This window comes from Galleria mellonella, unplaced genomic scaffold (assembly GCF_026898425.1).
Source record: "Galleria mellonella isolate WM207_F2 unplaced genomic scaffold, CSIRO_AGI_GalMel_v1 utg905, whole genome shotgun sequence".
Classification (NCBI taxonomy): Eukaryota; Metazoa; Arthropoda; class Insecta; order Lepidoptera; family Pyralidae; genus Galleria; species Galleria mellonella.
The window spans coordinates 2,008,909-2,030,166 of NW_026442174.1; the positions used below are offsets into that span (position 1 = coordinate 2,008,909).

Here is a 21,258-nt window from a genome sequence, read left to right on the forward strand (position 1 = left end):
CTCTACTAAAATGATTTAGAAGTAAGAAACTTGAAAATCACTCTCTTGTAATAAATTAAAATGCCATTATGGAACTGCCTACTTCCCTATTTATGCGTCACGTAACGGGATTGGCATAATTTGAAATTCTCATTTTCAACCTTATTACCCTGAGTTATGGGTGTGACTGAAAATAATATTGCTTTATTTTTTTTTTTTTATATAAAACATAGATTAGTAAACAAGCTGATGGTTCACCTGATAGAAAGCGATACCCGTTGCTTATATACCAGAATGGGATCAAAAGATAAAATCTTATACTAAATGTGATACTAAAAAGTAGATTATTTATAACTTTTTTTATATTACTATATATAAGATATCCAAGACTGTTTACGACTTATAGCCACCCACGGTTATGAAAATCAAAATTTCACGACTAGAATACACAATAAACTGTAGAAAGGGACAGAGTTACGACATCCCACTTAATGTGGGAGTAACTCTGTCAGGGTATACAATAGAAATAAAATATTCAATGCAAAAAGGTACTGTAATGAGTTTGACCTGTCCCTGCAAGGGAAGATACACTAGCTATTAGTTACACAGACCCATGGGGTCTTCTAGTATCCATTTTAAAGCCTACGAACCTCTGTAAGTGAAGCATCAAACTAGGAGTTTGTTATAGCGTATCAATAATGATGAGTTTCTTTTTAAAGAAATGTTTAGGATAGGCGAAAGATTTTTTTTTATTTTTAACTAACGTCGTAAGAAAGGTGGTTCTAGATTCTGTTGTACTCGTATTTTTTCTTTATGTTTGTTACCGCATAACTCCGTCAGTTGTAAGCCGATTTGGAAAATTCTTTTTTTATCTGAAAGGGCATACCTGCAGATGGGTTCCATAGAGATTTTATAAAAAATCGGTCCAGATGTTAATTTTGAAGTCAAAATAATTGATATTGTCACAATAGAAGTATTTTTTTTTTGTGAAATACAATTTTTAATTATAAGTGACTTTAGATATTCAAATCGTATATATTTGTTTGTTTATGTATTGTGCAACAAAAATTATAATAAAGTACAAAAGAAATAATTATTATATATTATAGATGAATATGTTTCACTGAATCTAGAGTATTGGATAGTAAAAACAAGTGTAGATATTTTTTCTAATTTATATTTTAGTCTCATATTAATTTTTCTGACAGACGAAAAAGAAATAAAGAATTTAAGTTTCTGTTTAGGAGTAAAGTCTACATTCTAGACCTGTTTATTTATGAAACACAAATATAGTTCTGATTTTAAAACAAACAAAATGCGTCTAATTGTAATTAAAAGTTATCTGTTTCAAATTTAGCATAATAAATTTATTATATATGTTTTTCTATACATATTTTTCCCTTATTAAAATAGCTGTTTTGGTTGTTTTAGCTATTTTGACTGTTTTAACTTACGTTCACTTTTATTTATATTGTGATTTTTTGTCTATTGTTTTGTTTTGGTCATTTGGAGAGGATGGATGAAAGAAGAATCACGAAAGAGATTTATGGAGCAAGAATGAATGGAGATGTCGGTAGGGACCGTCCTAGATGGACGTATGTTGACCAAATAGACGACGTGCTGAAAAAGGGCCAAATTAAAAGTACCCGTAACCGCGAGCGTGTAATAAAATATTGATGAATGTGGAAGAACAAAGTGGTTTGTTTGAATCGAAGCATTTGGTGTTCCATTGTTTCTGCCTACCCTAACGGGAGACAGGTGTGACAGATATGTATGTAGGTATGTATGTTTTTGCAAATATTTATACAGTGCAAATGACTTTATATAGTCATCATCACCATATTAGCAGTAAACTCTTTTCTGCTGAACACAGACCTACCCCATAAGGGAGGTTTTGCCAGTAGTTGCCACGCTAGGCAGGCGGGTTGACAACCGTATTTAGGCTTTGGTATGTTTTAAGAGGGATATTGCTGCCATCTCTTAACCTTGAGTTCCCTTAGTCGATTCTTACGACTCCCACGGGATAAAAATGGGTGGCTCATTCCATGCCAGGACTACATGGCAATTATAATTTTTTTTACAATATGTTGATTTTTTATTAGTAAACGTAAAATTTTACATATTTTCTTCTATTTTTAACCATTTGTTGGACAAATAAATGAAACATCTAAAATATTTTAAAAGATTTTTTTTATCTTAGAGAAAATAAGTGGCAGATTAGGTACCTTCACGAAGTATCCCTGTAGCCATATATTATCAAAGCGAAACTTTTTATCAGGGGAATGTGCAGGATGACGTGTAATATATATATTTTTTATGAATGAAGCGCGCTTCACCTGCGCCACCCGTTTACTGGGGTTTTTATTTATCAAACCAGTTTTTAACGAGAAACGGTAAACGCTGACGATTTTTTTATCACGGTTGTTGATTATGTGAATCAAAAATATCTCTAGTTTTTAAAAAAAATAATAATAATAAATATTATTACCAAATAGGAGTTTTATAAAAAAAAGTAATATAAAAAAATGATTATTATGAGGTTTTTTATTATTTGTTTATGATAACATTTGTAATATGGAAGTACTTTTATTCCTACTATCCTAGTACCAGAGGGAGACTTAGTACAAAAGTCGATTGCTTAGGTACCTCTGTCCTATTCGTGTTTCAACCGTGAAGCAGCTGTGTTTTTATGGCTGTGTTTCGGTTTGAAAGGTGGGATATGGCGTAAATTTACTGGGTACAGAGGAATAACACCTGAGACTGCACATTCTGCACATTGCGCAATACACTTTTTTTTTTATACAACTTAGAATAGCAAACAAGCTGACGGCCCAACTGATGGAAAGTGGTAACCGTCGCCTATAGACATGAGCAGTACCATGGACATAACACAGTATACTGTTTCGCCCATGATACCCCCCATGCGTTGCCATTTCTGAGGACTCAGGTGTACCAGTAAATTTACGCCATATCCCACCCTTCAAACCAAAACACAGCCATGCAAATACAGCTGCTTCACGGTTGAAACACGAATGGGACAAAGGTACTCAAGCAATCGACTTTTATACAAAGACTCCCTCTGGTAACACTACCCTCTTTTCTATAATAGTCTGCGACCCGTTTATATGAAGGTCATGTAAACAAATTAAAAACTTTCCCAACTATTAATCAAACCAACAAAAGTACAGTTCCACTTGGAATGTGAAATTCTAATTTCGTGAAAAACGGAAGGCGAAAACGTTAATTTAGTTACAATTATATCCACGTTTAAGGCATTGGAAGGCTTAACAGGAGGTGCTGACTCGGTCACCGTGACAGGAGGTGGCTGTCACGGGCGCGAACTACTGTTTCCATTGTCACACGTCATGCTAGACTTATTTAAATGCTTGAAAATAGAACGGTAATATCGCCCATGGTATTGATTTACACTCACGAGGTATCAATGAAAGATATGAGGTGAGGATGAATTTAGCTTATTTGAACCATCGTTACATCGTCACAAGAATAAGCCACGTTGCTGTTTCTAGGAGAGGTCGTGTGGAGGTCGACTTGACATTAAATAATGTTAGCAGATTTCAATCTTCGCAATCAATAGTAACATGTGAAATTTGATTTGGAGATATTGAGGTTTCTAAGTTAACTCATAGTTTAGGCGCATAACATAGTATAGCATAGGCATAATTAGGTACTTTTATAATTTACCCTAACACTTATGATTAAAATTTCATTATTATGATGTGATAGGAGAGCAAAAAGTATGCAATTATAATTATACAGGCATTTTAAAAATTTCACACGATAATATCGTGATCACGTACGAAAATATAAAAGTTCATTCATATCAATTGCATTAATTTTTCACATATGCAGACATAAAAAAAAAGACGAACTAGCCCTAAAATAGTCATTTTATTGATTAAAATATATTGTTGACTATATAATATATATTATTTAAAATACTTGTACTTTATTTACTGTTTTCGAAATTTCATTCTCATACGTATTTATTAAAATTCAAAATTACATTTTTATTAAACACTTATGTATTAATAAAAATAGTGGGATAAAGTACAAGTGTTTTAAATACTATATATAATAATGTTCCCTTAAGAGATAACAATACAAACAGCAAATTATAAAATATATTAATTCTCTTTAAACTTTAATAACTCGCAATTAAATTAACGTTCGACCTCAATTGATCTCGTATTATAATGGAAACGAGTATGCTAAGCTAGTGGCGTGACTTAGCGAACAGTTCCGCGGTACGAAACGTAGCTGGAATGCAATTACATTCCTCATTTTAGTGTCGACGTTAATTATTATGTTAGGCTTTTGATTGCCTACATTAAATCGCATTTCGGCTGTAAACTCGCAGGAACTTTCACTTTAAATCTGTTTTATGAAATTCAAATGTTATCGGATTTTGACGTGTTTCTTCATTTACTCATTGTTAGCTAGTTGGTTCGTACCGGAATTTATGCATTTAATATTGTTATTGGAACTTTGTGTCTGATAGTGTTTTGTTTGTCCGGGCATTTCTGCCTTTAGACTTTTGATTAAAACTTTGCGTCTGAGAGTGTTTTTCATTTATTCATAGTTAGTCAGTTGACTTATTCGGGGATTTCTGCATTTAGACTTTTGATTAAAATTTTAAGTGTTTTTAATTTACTTATAGTTAGTTAGTTGAATTATCTGGGGATTTCTGCATTTAGACTTTTGATTAGAACTTTGCGTCTGAGAGTGTTTTTCATTTACTCATAGTTAGTCAGTTGACTTATCCGAGGATTTCTGCATTTAGACTTTTGATTAAAACTTTGCGTCTGAGAGTGTTTTTCATTTACTCATAGTTAGTCAGTTGACTTATCCGGGGATTTCTGCATTTAGACTTTTGATTAGAAACTTTGCGTCTGAGAGTGTTTTTCATTTACTCATAGTTAGTCAGTTGACTTATCCGGGGATTTTTGCATTTAGACTTATGATTAGAACATTGCGTCTGAGAGTGTTTTTCATTTACTCATAGTTAGTCAGTTGACTTATCCGGAGATTTCTGCATTTAGGCTTATGATTAGAATATTGCGTCTAAGTGCGTTTTTAATTTACTCATAGCTAGTTAGTTGGTTTGTACTGGAATATTAGTATTTAACCTTGTATTTGAGAATGTTTTTCATTTACTTATAGTTAGCTACTTGATTTGTCCGAATATTTCTGCATTTAGACATGATTGGAAATTTGTATTTGATAAAGTTTTTTTAAAAAATAAGAAGGTTTTCAATTTGAGTATATTTTTTATGTTTGTTAGTCATGTAGCCTCAACATAGAATGGTCTGTTTCCTCCTTTCTCGTGGTTGTGGTAAGAGGTTGCTAAGGAAATTTAAAAGTCCAGTCTTGGGCAGCATCGCCACTCTTAAAAGGTCACCAAAGCTTAACTTCGGTTGCCAACCCGCCTGCCAAGCGCGGCAACTACTGGCTAAACCATCCTTATGAGAGAGGGCTGTGTTCACCAGTAGACAGATGGTATATATATAACTCCCATCCTAATACGAACAGTCGGGAGGAAGGGATTGTTAGTAATACGGACTACCAGTCCCATTACTAGCAATTTGTAAAACCCTGTCAGATCGACCTTCACGTAGTCGCTCTTGGAAACCATCGTACTGAATTACAGGCGTATTCATCACGATGGGCTAACTGACCTGTCTTTTCATTCTCACCTATCACACTACACGGGTGCCCCGCCAGCGTATACCGTTAGCGAAGGCGGGGTTATCATTTAATTTATTATGCATTAAAAAAATACGTCGTGCTCATAAATACAAAGATTTGTGATTTGTATCAAACTGAACTGAAAATAAGGTGGAATATTAAATCACTACACTACCAAGACTGTCCATCACAATGATATTAGAAATTTATTTATTCAAGTTTAATTATTTATCTACGTTGAGTACTCATTTCAGTAAAACTTTGAACTATTTTTGAAGATAAGACATATAATGAATTCAAAAATTTTACTAAAGCCTGCTAAAGAATTTTCGTAGAAAACGTTAGTACTGATTTCTGGGAAGCTTCGTGGATTTTAATAATAATGTAGGTATATTTTTTTTTTTAAATTATTCATTAAATAACAAACAATAGACAATAAAGTAATAGAATAACTTTATATTTATCTTAATTGTGAGAACGGTCCCATTGTAGACTACAAAAGGACAATTTTATAAAATATGGCGGCCATAAAATGTCAAAAACTTAGAAAGTTTCGTATCAGTTTGTTTATAAACTACTAGCTGTGTTCCGCAACTTTGCTCGCATGAAATTTTACTAATTATTATGCTTGTACATGCGAAAAATGCGAAAATTTGTTTGTTTATCTAATTGCTTGTTATTTCTTTACTTTGAAATATAAATAATATTTCACTGTTCAAATGAATAATTATAATGCAGTTCTGCCAGTAGTTGTCATGCTTGTCAAGGGGATTGGCAACCGCAGTTAGGCTTTAGAGATGTTTTAAAAGGGATGCTGCGGCCTATCTCTCGCCCCCCCTTAGTCGGTTCTTAGGACACCCATGGGAAAAGAAAGAGTGGCCTAATTTATGCCGGGATCATATAGCCAATACTTTAGTAGTTTATTTTAATAGAGGGAATACATAATACAAAAATATAGCAATTAAAGATTTTGCCATTTCGGAATGTGAATCTGCGAGTATATATATATATTTATATTTAATGGGTGAAATTGGAATGGTTACCCCGCCTGTGCTATCGGTATACACTAGCGAGTTACCAGTGATGGATGATAAATGAAAATGAAGCAGGTCAGTTAGTCCATCGTGACGAAATCAACAAGAATTGTTCACGATGGTTTCCAGGGGGAACCACGTGGAGGTCGACCTAATAGGGCATATTGCTAGCAATGGGGCTGTCAAACTCCATTGCTAACAATTACTTTTCGCCCTTCTGCTTGAGTATATTAATATTAATGTAAGTATTTTATTTTTTAAGTATATTTAAAAATAATTCAATGTCTTGTCTATTAGGACTATATTTCTATTTCAAGGCCGTTTGTTTTCCATTGTTTGACATTCAGATATCATATGTTGAAAATTATTTAATTTGATACAAACATTACAATTTGGTTTATTAACTTTTTTCATTCTCCTAGTAAAATTCATGGAAGGTAAACAAAATGATACGGGTTTTACGTTTATCTATCCACAACCCATCAAAGCCAAATGAGGAATCGCCATAGTTCGAGTTTGGGTCGAATCTATGTTTAACTTTCGCTAATTGTTTGCTCAGGGGCCAACTACGAGGACCAATTTATGTGGAGCTCTGTTCATGTATACATCTATTCTGTTACAGATGATTCCACCTCCGGAGTGAGGGGTGAGGTAGTTCATCCCCAACTGGACGCTCCCAACAATGTAATCTACTGAAAACCGATGTAACATGAAAAGTTTTAATATGATTTATATTTAATTTGTTTATTGCCCGCTGTAAGTGTTGTAACCGTTCGCACTTTGTAATTCTGAATCGAAGTTAATTTGATATGAACGATGTATAGGGATGTAGGGTTGAAATATTACGTGCAAGCGGCACGTAATATTTTAACCCTACAACAGTGTTTACGTAATGATATATTTTGAGTAAATTAATTTTAAAAAACTTTTTTATCTGTCACGTGACCGAGATATCTTTACTGAAACGAGTGAGGATTACTAAGAAATAACCTTGATTGGCCATGTTGTGACTTGACAAAATCGACATCAACTTGCTTTGAATAATTTATTATATACTAATTTTTACCTGCGGCTTTGTTTGCGTGCCTGGGATATGTTCATTGAATGGTTATTTCTATTTAAAAACTAAACCACTGAATCATTTTTTATAAAATTTCTATGGGATCAATCTGTAAGAATGTCCTTTAAGATGAAAAATTAAATCTATTGACAAATAGAAACAGAGGCTGCATTACAAAATTAGTATAAGGCCGATATGGGAAGAAACCATAATTGAAATTAGGAGTAATAGCGTCTCTCTTAAAATATCATCAAAAACCTTGCCTGTAATTGCCAATCCTCTTGCCAAGGATAGTAAAGACTTGCGGAACCCTTCTTTATGGAGGAGGTTTTTGTTCAGCAGTGGACAATTAAGGGCTGATGAATGGTGGTGAATATTTAATTTCACTAAAAGAATGTTAATTATTCCAATTTCATCCTGTATAGATAGATACATATAATTCAAGCAATTCCATAACTATTCAATATTCAATCGACTTGACTAAGAATTTGAGAACAATGGATACCTACTATAAAATTAACCGAGTACAAATTAAATTATATCTGAAATTTGGTTGTGGGTTGTGGTTTTTGACATCGTGTTTTAATCGTTTGCAAATATGTTGGTATTTAATAAATTATACTAAATCGTAACCTTCAAATAACTTGTTAATACCGTATATTAATTATTTTAAAGATTTATTTAATTGTATTATGTAACCAGAAGATTAATATATTTTATGAATAAAAGTTATTGCGTTTGGATTTAATCGTGAGTAATAGATAGATAGATAGTTAAATAATTTATTTGCATCACTTACAGCACACAAACAGCAACAGACACAAATGCAAAGTGAAAATAGATAAAAAAAGATACATGTACAAAAAATAAAAAAAATAAAAAAATTTTTTTTTTTTTCTTCAAGCGTGTGCCACAGTAATACAAAATGGCCACAACTCAGCTTTTTGCTTTGCCCTAAAAAGAGCAAAACACTGATATTCTGTAATCAGTTGTATGTACATAGCAGCGAAGTGAATCCATGTCAGACAGTCGACTGTATCTTATATAGTGAGAGATAAATACTTTATCACACTGCAAAATTTATTTGCTCGCTCTTATTAAAAAAAAAAAAAATATAATTGATTCTAGAGTGATCGATATAAAATAACAGTCTGCTCGTTTTAATAGTATTGTATTTTACAGATCCATTCGCGTACACTTTCTGAACTCAACTGCCCTTTCCAAAAGGGTATCGACATTTTTATATTCATTGATTACTACGTTGTTTATTAGTCGTTCAACGACGAGTAGTTATTTTGTAAATACATTAATTATAATGAAAATAAATTAATAATATTCAAAAAGGTATATACAATAATTAAATAAAAAATGTAATATTTATAAAGTAATTTAGATTCATTAATTAATATATATTTTTAAACATATTCCATGTAAACAGTGAGAGTTTACCAGAGGGAGACTTTGTACAAAAGTCGATTGCTTGGGTACCTCTGTCCCATTCGTGTTTTAACCGTGAAGCAGTTGTGTTTGCATGTCTGTGTTTCGGTTTGAAGGGTGGGATATGGCGAGAATTTACTGGGTATAGAGGAATAACACCTGAGTCCTCAGGAATGGCAACGCATGGGGGGGTATCATGGGCGAAACAGTATACTCTGTTATATCCATGGTAGTGCTCATGTCTATAGGCGACGGTTACCACTTTCCATCAGGTGGGCCGTCAGCTTGTTTGCCATTCTAAGTTGTATAAAAAAAAAGATTTGATATAGGTAGGCAAAAGAATCACTGACAAAATGTCATTTCATATTAGACCCAAAATTAACATAATCTGACATTAATATTTCACTTTCAATACTAAACAGTAGCGAGTCTGACATTAAGTTATTACGAGTAAAAATCACTCTTTGTGACTTGTCACAAGGAATATCACTGTGAATGAAAAATAACGCCACTAAATGATAATAAATTAAATGTAATAATTTTAAATTACATAATGATATTCGTATCTGGTTTACATTACTTGTGTGCAAGTGAAATGTAGCAGGTTAGGATAAAGATATGCCAGTTGAATTAAACGAGAATTCAAACACGATGGTTTCCAAGGTGCGTGGAAATCAACTTGAGAAGGTATGTAGCTAGCAATTGAACTAGTAGTGCTTGTTACCAATAATTCCTTTTACCTCCTTCTTAGAGAGATCTATATTAACTTCTTATTCATAAAAACGTCAAAACATTCAAAAATCAATTTTAGCTATCGAAGTGTTTTGTCTTTTATTTTGCGCTAAATTTTCAATTTGAAAGAAGGTAACAAAACACTTCAGTAGCTATAATAGGTTTGTAGGACGTCTTAGTTTTTATGAATGAAAGGGGTACATCTCTAGAATCGGTATGTATGTAAAAATCTCACAAATACATCAAGACAGGTCATTGAGTATCAAAAAACAAGCCAAAATGACTGTTTTCGGTTGATTAGCTAACAGTGACTTTAGTAACATTTACTTAAAAAAAAACCTTTTTCAGTTTTTAAATAGGCAGTTCGATCAGGTAGATTTTATCGTTTCGCATTAAAACTATTTTTAAGCTACCTTTATTCTACACAAATGCTTCAGACACGGCTTTCAGCACTGAATACTTTCTAAATCTTCCAAATATGATTTTAAGAATTCATATCCTTATGCGGAGATTCAAGTTTTGGATTTTCGGACTGCAATCATCTTCAGTTATATTACTTTTTTTTATACAACTTAGAATGGCAAACAAGCTAACGGCCCACCTGATGAAAAGTGGTAACCGTCGCCTATAGACACGAGCACTACCATGGACATAACAGAGTATATTGTTTCGTCCATGATACCCCTCATGCGTTGCCATTCCTAAGGACTCAAATGTTATTCCTCTGTACTCTGTAAATTCACGCCATATCCCACCCTTCAAATCGAAACACAGCCATACAAATACAACTGTTTTGCGGTTGAAACACGAATGGGACAGAGGTACCCAATCAAACTACTTTTGTATAAAGTCTCCCTCTGATAAAACTTTATAAAGTATCTATCTATATATCTACATTCGCCAGTAATCGTTACAAGATCAATAGCGCAATAAGAGCTTGTAATTACAAAGCTAGGGGAACGACCCTTGGTAATTACTATCCAGCCCTTTATCAGCTGCACCAGACCCTTTGTTCTGAAAGTGTTTGGTTCATAGTTATTTAGCACGATTTTAGACAATTTTGTGTTTATTAATTCTCTTTGGTAATGCGGTATTATATTAGCTATTTTAATATATAACTCTAGTGTTATGGTTATTAGTAATTGTGAAACAATTGTATGTGTTAGTTTTTTTGATTGAAAATACTTTAGTAAATGAATGAATGAATGAATGAAGTATACTTTATTTGTATTTGTATTATCTATATCTATACTTATAATAAATCTGTAGAGAGATCAATTCTGTACATGAAATATATTTCCAAAATAACTATCAGGGGGTGATTAGTGATCGATACTGATGCCAAAAATGCAATCAGTAAAATTTTTGTCTGTCTGTCTGTATGTTCGTTGTAGAAACAAAAACTACTCGACGGATTTTAATGAAACTTGGTACAATTATTCTTCATGCTCTGGGCATGTTATAGTATACTTTTCATCACGCTACGATCAATAGGAGCAGAGCAGTGAAGGGAAACGTGTCTGTTACATTAAAACCACTGAACCGTGAGGAAGGACATAGGCTACTTATTTTACGAAAAACGACGGAAACGCGGACGAAGTCGCGGGCAACAGCTAGTAGGAAATAAATAAGACAATAAAAAAATATAACGATACAATAATTACAGTAAGGGGGTCTTATTGCTGAGAGTAACGGACTAATTGTTGTACATGTAGGTATGATAGTTTTGCATAATTAGGGAAGTTAAAAATGTAAAACATTAAGGAAAATTATTATAAGTATTTTATTTATCAAATAAAAAAAAAGATTTTTAACTATATTTATTTATTTTATTTCTCTCACGAAATGACAACATAATAAAGTTTACAGCTATATAGGTTACATTACTTCACGCCGGATCAGCGATTAATGCTTTACAAATCTCAAATCCGGCCCCATATGAAGTATTGCTGTTACTTATGAGCACCTAGATACCAGCTTGAACCCTTCGACTCAGTGCAGCGGCGAGCTATGAGAATTGTCGATGACCCCAGGCTTGCAAGCGGTATCGAACCCTTAAGTCTTAGGAGAGATTTTGCCTCACACTGTGTGTTCTACCGCTTATACAACGGATTGTGCTCAGAGGAATTATTCAATATGATGCCTGCGGCTACTTTCTATCATCGTACGGCTCGCCATCGACAGGGAGTTCACCCTCATACCTTACAGCCTAACTGGTGTCGGTACTAGGATTACCCGTCTTACAGAATACTATATGTAGATATACTATATAATATATAACCCTGTATATATATGTAAAATATATACCCAATAGTAAAAAAAATAAAAAAATATATATATTCCTATTCATACTATGTATTATAATTTAATATAATTTTTAGTAGGTATATGTATGTATATCACATGTTGTACAACTCACTCATAAGCTGAACCCACAAATCGGATCGATAGTTCTAAATAGGAAGCCAAGCGATTGCATTCTTACTTCTTAAAATATTCATATAACACGCCAGCTGTGTCAGCGTACGGTTTCCTTTCATTAATTTTAAATACGCCACAGATTATAGCTTGTCCACTTCGTATGTAGCACTCCTATAATCTGATAGAGGTAGTATAGGATGTGTCGTAAGTACAGGCAAGCGGACAAGCGCGTATTCGTATGCACTCTTCCGCCGCTGCAGTGTACACACTCTTTCGGATGTTTTATGATTTTACTTTACTATTTGCATGCGACGCTGATTCCTTATAGTGTATATTTTTTTGTTGTTGTTGTTTTAAGCTATAAATTGTAAGCTATTGGTTTTCCAATAAATAAATAAAAGTGTGTTTAATAATTTTGTATGGCTTTTTTTTATTTATATTTTAATTTTGTAATAGATAGATAAATACTCTTTTTTTATGCAACTTACAGTGGCAAACAAGCTGACGGCCCACCTGATGGAAAGTGGTAACCGTCACCTATAGACGTGAGCAGTATCATAGATATAACAAAGTATATTGTATCGCCCATTATACCCCGCTTTCTGAGGACTCAGATGTTATACCTCTGTACCCTGTAAATTCACTGTCACCCTTTAAACTAAAACACAGCTATGTAAACACAACAGCTTCACGGTAGAAACACGAATGGGATAGAGGTGTTCAAGCAAACGACTTTTGAAAAGTCTCCCTTTAGTAAATTTATTGTTTATTTCATTATTATTTCCTTCATAAGATTATAATAATAAACTTAGGAATTGAGGAGGACATAAGTTAAATTTTATCGCGGTCACACGAATGAAGTCGCGGGTAATAACTAGTTTAATAAACCAATTGTTTTGTCTGAGTCAGTAATTTATTAAATTACTGATAATTACAGCGATATTATGATATATGAGGTAGTTGCAATTTTACAGCTGGACTTGTTTCACTGTATTGCCATAGAGTTTTGCAGATCGGTAACAAATTACACAGAACTACAATGTTAGTGTTTATTTAATATTAACTGTATCCTGCGGCTTTGCTCATGTAAATCAGTAAAAGATCCTATGTGCTAAGTTAGGATATAATCTGCCCGTGTACCAAACTTCATTCAAATCCGTACTGTAGTTTTTGCGTGAAAGAGTAATAAACATTTATCCATTGATCGTTACAAACTATAAAAATTGTTAATTTTGACAGTACATAATATAATTATAAAAACTTTTTTTTTTGTACAACTTAGAAAGGCAAACAAGCTGACGGTTCACCTGATGGAAAGTGGTAACCATCGCCTATAGACATGAGCAGTACCATGGACATAACAGAGTATACTGTTTCGCCCATGATACCCCCCATGCGTTGCCATTCCTGAGGACTTGGGTGTTATTCCTCTGTAGCCAGTAAATTCACGCCATATCCCACCCTTCAAACCGAAACACAGCCATGCAAATACAACTGATTCACGGTTGAAACATGAATGGGACAGAGGTACCCAAGCAATCGACTTTTGTACAAAGTCTCCCTCTGGTGTTGATGTACTACTTATGTTTTTGTGGTTCTTCGTAAGTGTATTGGAAAATATGTAAGACTCACCAAACACACATTTATATATAATAAATAAATTGAAAAAATTTTTTTTTTTTTAAATTTACTCTGTTCTACTATTTGATATCTTGTTTATTTATACGCTTATATGCATTCACTTAAAAACGTACACAGGCGGACTTATCCCTTAAAGGGATTTGTTCCAGTCAACGTTGAGAACCTGAAAGGAGAATTGTATATAAAGCATAACGTATTTGGTGCAAAAATAATATGATATATTTTTTATTAATTATTTATTTCTCACCACAAACAAATATAAATTAAAACGTAAAATATTTTAATAAAAATATTTGTGATAGGTGTATTTGGTAATAAGTTATATTATTAGTAGTTTTGTTTTAATTTTACTTAATTTAATATATTATTTTCCATTTGTTTGCAGATTCCCATGTGACGAATCGTAAACTGGTGGACGTGCCGCAGTTCGAGCGTCCAATTGGCAATCACACCTTTCACATCGGCCGAGAAGCAGTCCTCGGCTGTTCCGTGATCAATTTGGGGAAACACAAAGTAAGTTTCATAGGTGATATAGGTTTCGTTTCTTAACGATCTCATTGAATTTCCTTAAAAAGATAGTAGCGATTTGTCTAAAACTTATGGTATTTTTCATAAACCTTCACTTGAGTGTATTATATAGCTACAGTTTAGTACTAATATATCTCTTCTCGTTTGGTAGGCAGAAAGATTTAATTTTACCAGAGACAGACTTTGTAAAAAGTCTTCTGCTTAGACACCTCTGACCCATTCATTTTTCTGCGTGAAGTAGTGTATATGGTATGGCAATAAAATTACAGGGTACAGAGCAGTAACAGCTTATTCCTCAGGACTAACAACGCATTAGAGGTATCATGGGCGGTGCAGTATACTCTGTTATGTCCATAGTCTATATGAGTCGTCTATTAGGTGGCCAGTCGTAGATATATGTAAGGATCAAATATCAAACATCTCTTACTATATCCACTTTTGTAATATAACTACCTAAAGTTAAATTTAGAATAAAAGAAAACTTTTTAAAATATCCTCTAATGTTTCTTTTGTGCAATCAAGGGAGAACCTTACAAGGAGCTAAAACTTTAATTGGCCCGTCTCAACGGATGCGGCATTAATACGTTGAGAACCGTAATTACTCGTTGTTTATTGCCTAGTTACTCGAATTACGGCGGCCATTAACTTTGACGTAATGTTCACCTGTATACTGATGGCAAAACATAGAACTGTGTACTTGATATTAAAATAGAATAACCTTTTAAACGCCAGTTATAAATTGTCTTCAATTAATAAAAAAGAAGTATAATTTTTAAAAAAGTTGATAACTGTTGCACCATAGATATTAAAGAACCCATAGTGATGCTTCTATTCCTTATGGGTAGTGACTTCTAAAGATGAAGGTAGATGCATTCGTATCTTGTAATTTCAAGGCCCTTCAAACTGAAACACAGGCATAAGAAAAGATATTTCAAAACAGCACAAACACAATGGGACAAAAGTACTAAAACTTTTGTAAAAAAATCTTTATAAAAGTGGCATTATTATGGCTTTAATTATTTTAATAATTCCTCTAATTACTCTATTATATGTACATTATATTTATAATAATTTTTATCGCATCTTTTTCCGCGTAACCGAGATCTGTTGATAGACAAGGATAAATAGTAGTCTATGTCCTTGTCCATCCCATAAATGATTGGTTGAGCTGGTATGGTGTCAAGAAGTAACAAATTATCATACTTTCACAATTAAAATTTTAGTAAGTTTTATACTAATAGTATAAATACGAAAGAAAAAGTATAAGAACATTTTTTGTTCAAGTAAACTTAATTACCAAGCGTGGCAACTATTGGCAAAACCCCCCTTATGGTAAAGGCTTCTGTTCAGCAGTGGACAGTTAACTATTGATATAATAATAGATTTTTAATAATTATTTATACATAAACATCCACTTAGTATTAGTATATGTATGTGTGTCTGTATGTATATGTATGTGTATATATGTGTATACATGCATATCTGTGTATATGTATGTATAAAGATATAAGTTTAGTATATAGAATTAGGATATAAGTTTATAATTGTTTAAAAAGCTGTATGTACTAGGGCGCAAAGCTGCAGACAAACTGCAATGCAGTTTCGCAGCCTTAAGAATATATACTGTCTATGTAACTGTTTACTTGAAATAAATAAATAAAATAAAATAATTACAAGCATTTTTTAATAGTAATTTTTAATGATTCTATGAACTCATCATAATCATGAAAGTTTGTAACGATGGATGGATATTTGTTACGCTATCACGCAAAAACTACTAAACGGATTTGAATAAAATTTCGTACATAGATAGTTTACATTCTAACTTCGCATACAGAAAACTTTATGTAAACCGCGGTGTACAGCTCGTATAAGAATATTGCACAGCCATAACGTTTCTTTACTTACTTTAGTTCGGTGTAAAATAGTACCTACTATCTTCAATATTCACATGTTATAGCTTTCTTGCTTTGATGCCCATGTTTTAGTGGGCTACCCAATTCCGTGGAGTACCGTGGGCCCCGAACCAATAGTAGTTTCCAGCAAATGGGTCGGGTGTTAAATGATGGGCAAGTAATAAACTATAATGTACTTCGAATTTTACGATCGAAAATTGTTTGCGGTGTCCATAATTTTCGTATATCATAGTTTCGTACCGCAACATAATGTTGTAAGGGAATTTGTTTCGTTTTGTATCATTTAGTAAAATAGGAATTAAATATTAAAAATGGATGGGATATTTTTTATATGACTGAAGGTGGCAAATAAGCATATAACTTACCTGATGGTAGACGGTTATCGTAGCCTATGAACTCCTGCAATATCAGAGACATTACACGTGCATTGCCGACCCTAAAGAAATATCTTCACCTTTCTCTCTTTGATTTTATAAAGAACTCCATGCTGTAGTCACTTAGAAAAAGCTTGACAGTGAGTTTATTCTATAACTAGAGCGTTCATGGATTTATAACGCTCTACTTTACAATTAATTTATTACAGTTAAATTTACAAGATTGGACAATATTATATTGCAAAAATTAAATGCTATAGGCTATTATTATTATCTTACTAAAATAATAAAATTATAATTAGATTATACCTATATATGCGAGATATTTAAGAAAAACTGAAACTACTCCTTTTTGATATTCAGTGTAAAATTGAATTGTTAAAAATTCCATGTAAATGATATTTTTGCCTAGCATCCCGCCCCGGCATCGCATAGTTAGAAGATGACTAATTTTTTTTTAATAAAATATAAATTTGAACGATGGATGGATTGATAGTTTGTTGCTCTTTTACTCTAAAACTATAGAATGGATTTGAAAGAAATTTGGTACACGACTAACTTACACTTAGCACATAGGATATTTCGTCATAGTCGTAGAATACTGACGAATCTTTATATGTAAACTTTGTCAGATCCGTCAGTATTCTAGGACTATGACGATTTTATATACTTATTTACACGGGTAAAGGCGCGGGATACAGCTATTTAGAAATAAAATCTTTCCTTTTATAATAACAGTTTATATATCCCTGGTACTTGTTCAAGTTCAATTAAAGTCAGTTATTAATTTCCATCAGTGTAACATAAGCTTATTTTCATTCTAAATCACATAAAAATAATAAGACAGTGCTTTACTTTATTATACCAGAGGGAGACTTTGTGCAAAAGTCGTTAGCTTAGGCCCCTCTGTCCCATTCGTGTTTCTACCGTGAAGCAGTTGTGTTTGCATGGTTGTGTTTCAGTTTCAAGGGCAAATGGCAGTGAATTTACAAGGTACAGAGTAATAACACCTGAGTCCTCAGGAATGGCAACGAATGGGGGGTACCATGGGCGAAACAGTATACTCTGTTATGTCTATAGTACTGCTCATGTCTATAGGCAACAGTTACCACTTTCCATAAGGTGGGCCGTTAGCTTGTTTGCCATTCTAAGTTGTATAAAAAAACTTACTGTAAAAAGGGCTAGTTAGTACATATTTATGTTGGTCTACAAAAAGTTATCTCCGAACGTATAAACAGCAACAAAAACCACGGCCATAATAAAAAAACTAAGCCATTAATGTTTATTTGTTGTGTCCGAACTACTGTTCTAATTAAAGAGTAGACATTAATCTCAATTGTATGGCTACTTCAATAATTCATGTGCCATTACATGGATTGGTAATGTACACGTTATATGAACAAATAGAAACAGCGTTGTACATAGTACATTTATTTATTTTTATTTTATTTAATTATCATTCAAATATGTATATACAAAAAAAATCTCTTAGGCTTTGTGTATGGCATTTTACATTTCGTTCCCATCAGTCTCCGATCGCTATTTAGTCCACGCACATTTTGCAACGTAAAGATAGTCAATGTTCGAGTGTTAAACAAAATAATTCTTCTATTGTCTACATCATGCGAACGAAGTCTCTTTGTTAAAAATTAGTATTAAATAAATATATTGATATTAATAAATATCACTAAATGTACCTGATATAATATTTTGTCTGCCTGAAATTTTTTTCTCTTTACTAAAATATCCTAAATAGGAAAAATCGAAACTATTACAGGCAGACTATCCGTAAAAGCTGTAAAAATGTAAAAAATTCAGTATCATTAAATTCAGTGAACGGAAATAACATTATCCGATATGCTGAATAATTACTTAGTCATTTATTTTTACCCGACTGTCGAAAAAAGAGAAGCGATATTTTTTGAATATTTTAGATTCAGTATTATCAACCAGCCTATGTTAGAGTATAACTAGTTTTATTTATACGCATTTGCATGCAAATTGGAGGAAGTAGTTTGTGTGTTAAGATATTATGGTCTATTTATGTACTAAATTATATATCATATTGTTCAGCTGTTTATGTGTAATTAAGTAATAAACAAATAAGTCTTTACAAACCGTTACATTCACTCGTAATTGCTAGAATTACGTAAGACTAGCTACGTAGCTCTTCTTCTTTCTTCTGGTTGTTGTCCCAGTACATTTGGGGTCTGCTCTCCTAGTAGTCATGCGCCAAACCGTATGGTTACACTATGTATTATTCTTAATTATATTAAGATTTTGCTCCGTTTTAGATATTTTTTTAATAAATAGTAATGAAATGGTAACTCCACCTGCAAAATCGGAATACACTGGAGGGGCACCAATGAGGGGTGACTAGTGAGGATGAAAAGGCAGGTCAGTTAGCTCATCGCGGCGAATTCAACGATAAATTAATCACGATCGTTTCCAGGGGGGAACCGCGTGAAAGTCGATCTGGGCCTCTAGACAAATGGCAAGCGAATTCGTCGATGGAATCGACATCGCTAGCGAGTCCGTGAGTTGGAATGAGTCACCCGGCGTTGCTATCTCATTCTATCTCACGGACTGGCTAGCGATGTCGATTCCATCGACGAATTCGCTTGCCACTTGTCTAGAGGCCCTGATAGGATATATTGATAGCAATGGGGATTAACTTCCTTATTACTAACAATCCCTTCCCCCCATCCTAGATATTAACATCACATATCATCAGGTGAGGTGAGATAAAGCGTAAATGCATCTCGTAATTTAAAAAATAAATAAATTACATTTATTAAGAGGCTTTCAAAAACTATATATTAATTTAAAAAATATTTCAATTTATTATTATTATAATTGCATAATAACAATGGTTGAAATGAAATGAAACACATATATTGTTAATGTTAATTATTGCACATTGAAATCCGCTTTCAATATCGCTTCGTTTCCAAATTAATTTTGTAATCGGTTTAATTTATAAATTGAATGCTCCCGAAATGTTTATGTTAAATGTACATTAATTAGAATAATTTTTGCTTTAAATTCAAATGAAGTTATCATCATTTTAGTAATGCAATGCTTACTGCTGGACATGATTTTATTCATTTATTACTTACGAGTATAATTGCCCGTGATTTTAATCTCATGATTTCTTGATTATCCGGGATAAACAGTAACTTATGTTCACCATCCCAAATAGTATTAACGATTGGCACATCCATGAAAACGTCAAGAGATAACAAACAAATAAATTCACTTGTACATTGTTGCTTTTGATTTTGGCCGTGTGGTCCCGGCATAGAATAACCCATCCCTTCCTTTCCCGTGGGTGTCGTAAGAGACGACTCAGGGTAATTAATGGTAGCAGGATAGGCAGCAGCAGCCTTCTTAAGACACTTCTAAAATTCTAACTGCGATTGTTAACCCATCTGCCAAGCGTGGCAGCTACTGGCAAAACTCTTTTGATGAGGAAGGCTTATATTCTGCGGGGAACTGTCAACAGCTGTTCTGATGAATGCTTTTGATTTTTTTTTATACAACTTAGAATGGCAATCAAGCTGACGGCCCACCTGATGGAAAGTGGTAACCGTCGCCTATAGACACGAGCAGTACCATGAACATAACAGAGTAGACTGTTTCGCCCATGATATCCCCCATGCGTTGCCATTCCTGAGGACTCAGGTGTTATTCCTCTGTACCCAGTAAATTCACCTATTACAAGCTACAACCGACGGCAATGCGGACTTTTTAAATCTATTGTAGTTACTGTTTCTTGTAATCCGCTGCCTGCTCCTGTCAGTGTTAATAATTTTGAAACGATCTTCATTTACAGGGATATTCTTTAACTCCTCAGGATAAATAGTGTATTTGGAGGAGGGGGGGGATTGTTAGTAATGTAGCGGTTAGTCTTCCTTCTTAATTGGACGTGGAACCCTTGTAAACTACCGTGGTTAATTCCAAATAAGTTCACCATGATGAACTATCAAACCTGACTTCATACTTGTCTGTGATCACTCACTGGTATCTTCCTAGTGTATAGTACAGAAGGATTTTATTTTAATTTTCACTCCATTATAAAAAATAATATTATACGAGTACTTTTTAAAGGAAATATATCGCCAGTTATAGTCTTTGGAATTAAATGAATATTGCTATAGCACAACTATACATAAGACACTGTATATATAAAGGTATAAATAAGGTAAATATGCCCACGGCTTCTTCTGATTGCCCTATGTCCTTCGCCATACAAAATGCTACCCACGTGTATGTCAAATTTCATGATGACGGTCAGCTAAGAAATCAACAAACAAAGCTAATATTTACTTTATAATGTTTAGACAGTAAAAGGTTAACACAGATAGAAATTTTGGCTAACATACACGTCACATCTCTAAGCTGAAATAACTAAAATTATATTATATTAT

At 33.2% G+C, this 21,258-nt stretch overlaps 1 protein-coding gene across 3 annotated transcripts in view; it reads left to right on the forward strand.

Moving 5' to 3' along the window:
- Positions 1-21,258, forward strand: part of LOC113510775 (protein CEPU-1-like) — a 210,703-nt gene that overhangs the window by 158,723 nt on the left and 30,722 nt on the right. For all 3 annotated transcript variants that reach the window (XM_052902493.1, XM_052902494.1, XM_052902491.1), the window contains exon 3: positions 14,396-14,523. In XM_052902493.1, the coding sequence (XP_052758453.1) occupies positions 14,396-14,523 (128 nt within the window). The remainder of the gene's footprint in view (positions 1-14,395; positions 14,524-21,258) is intronic.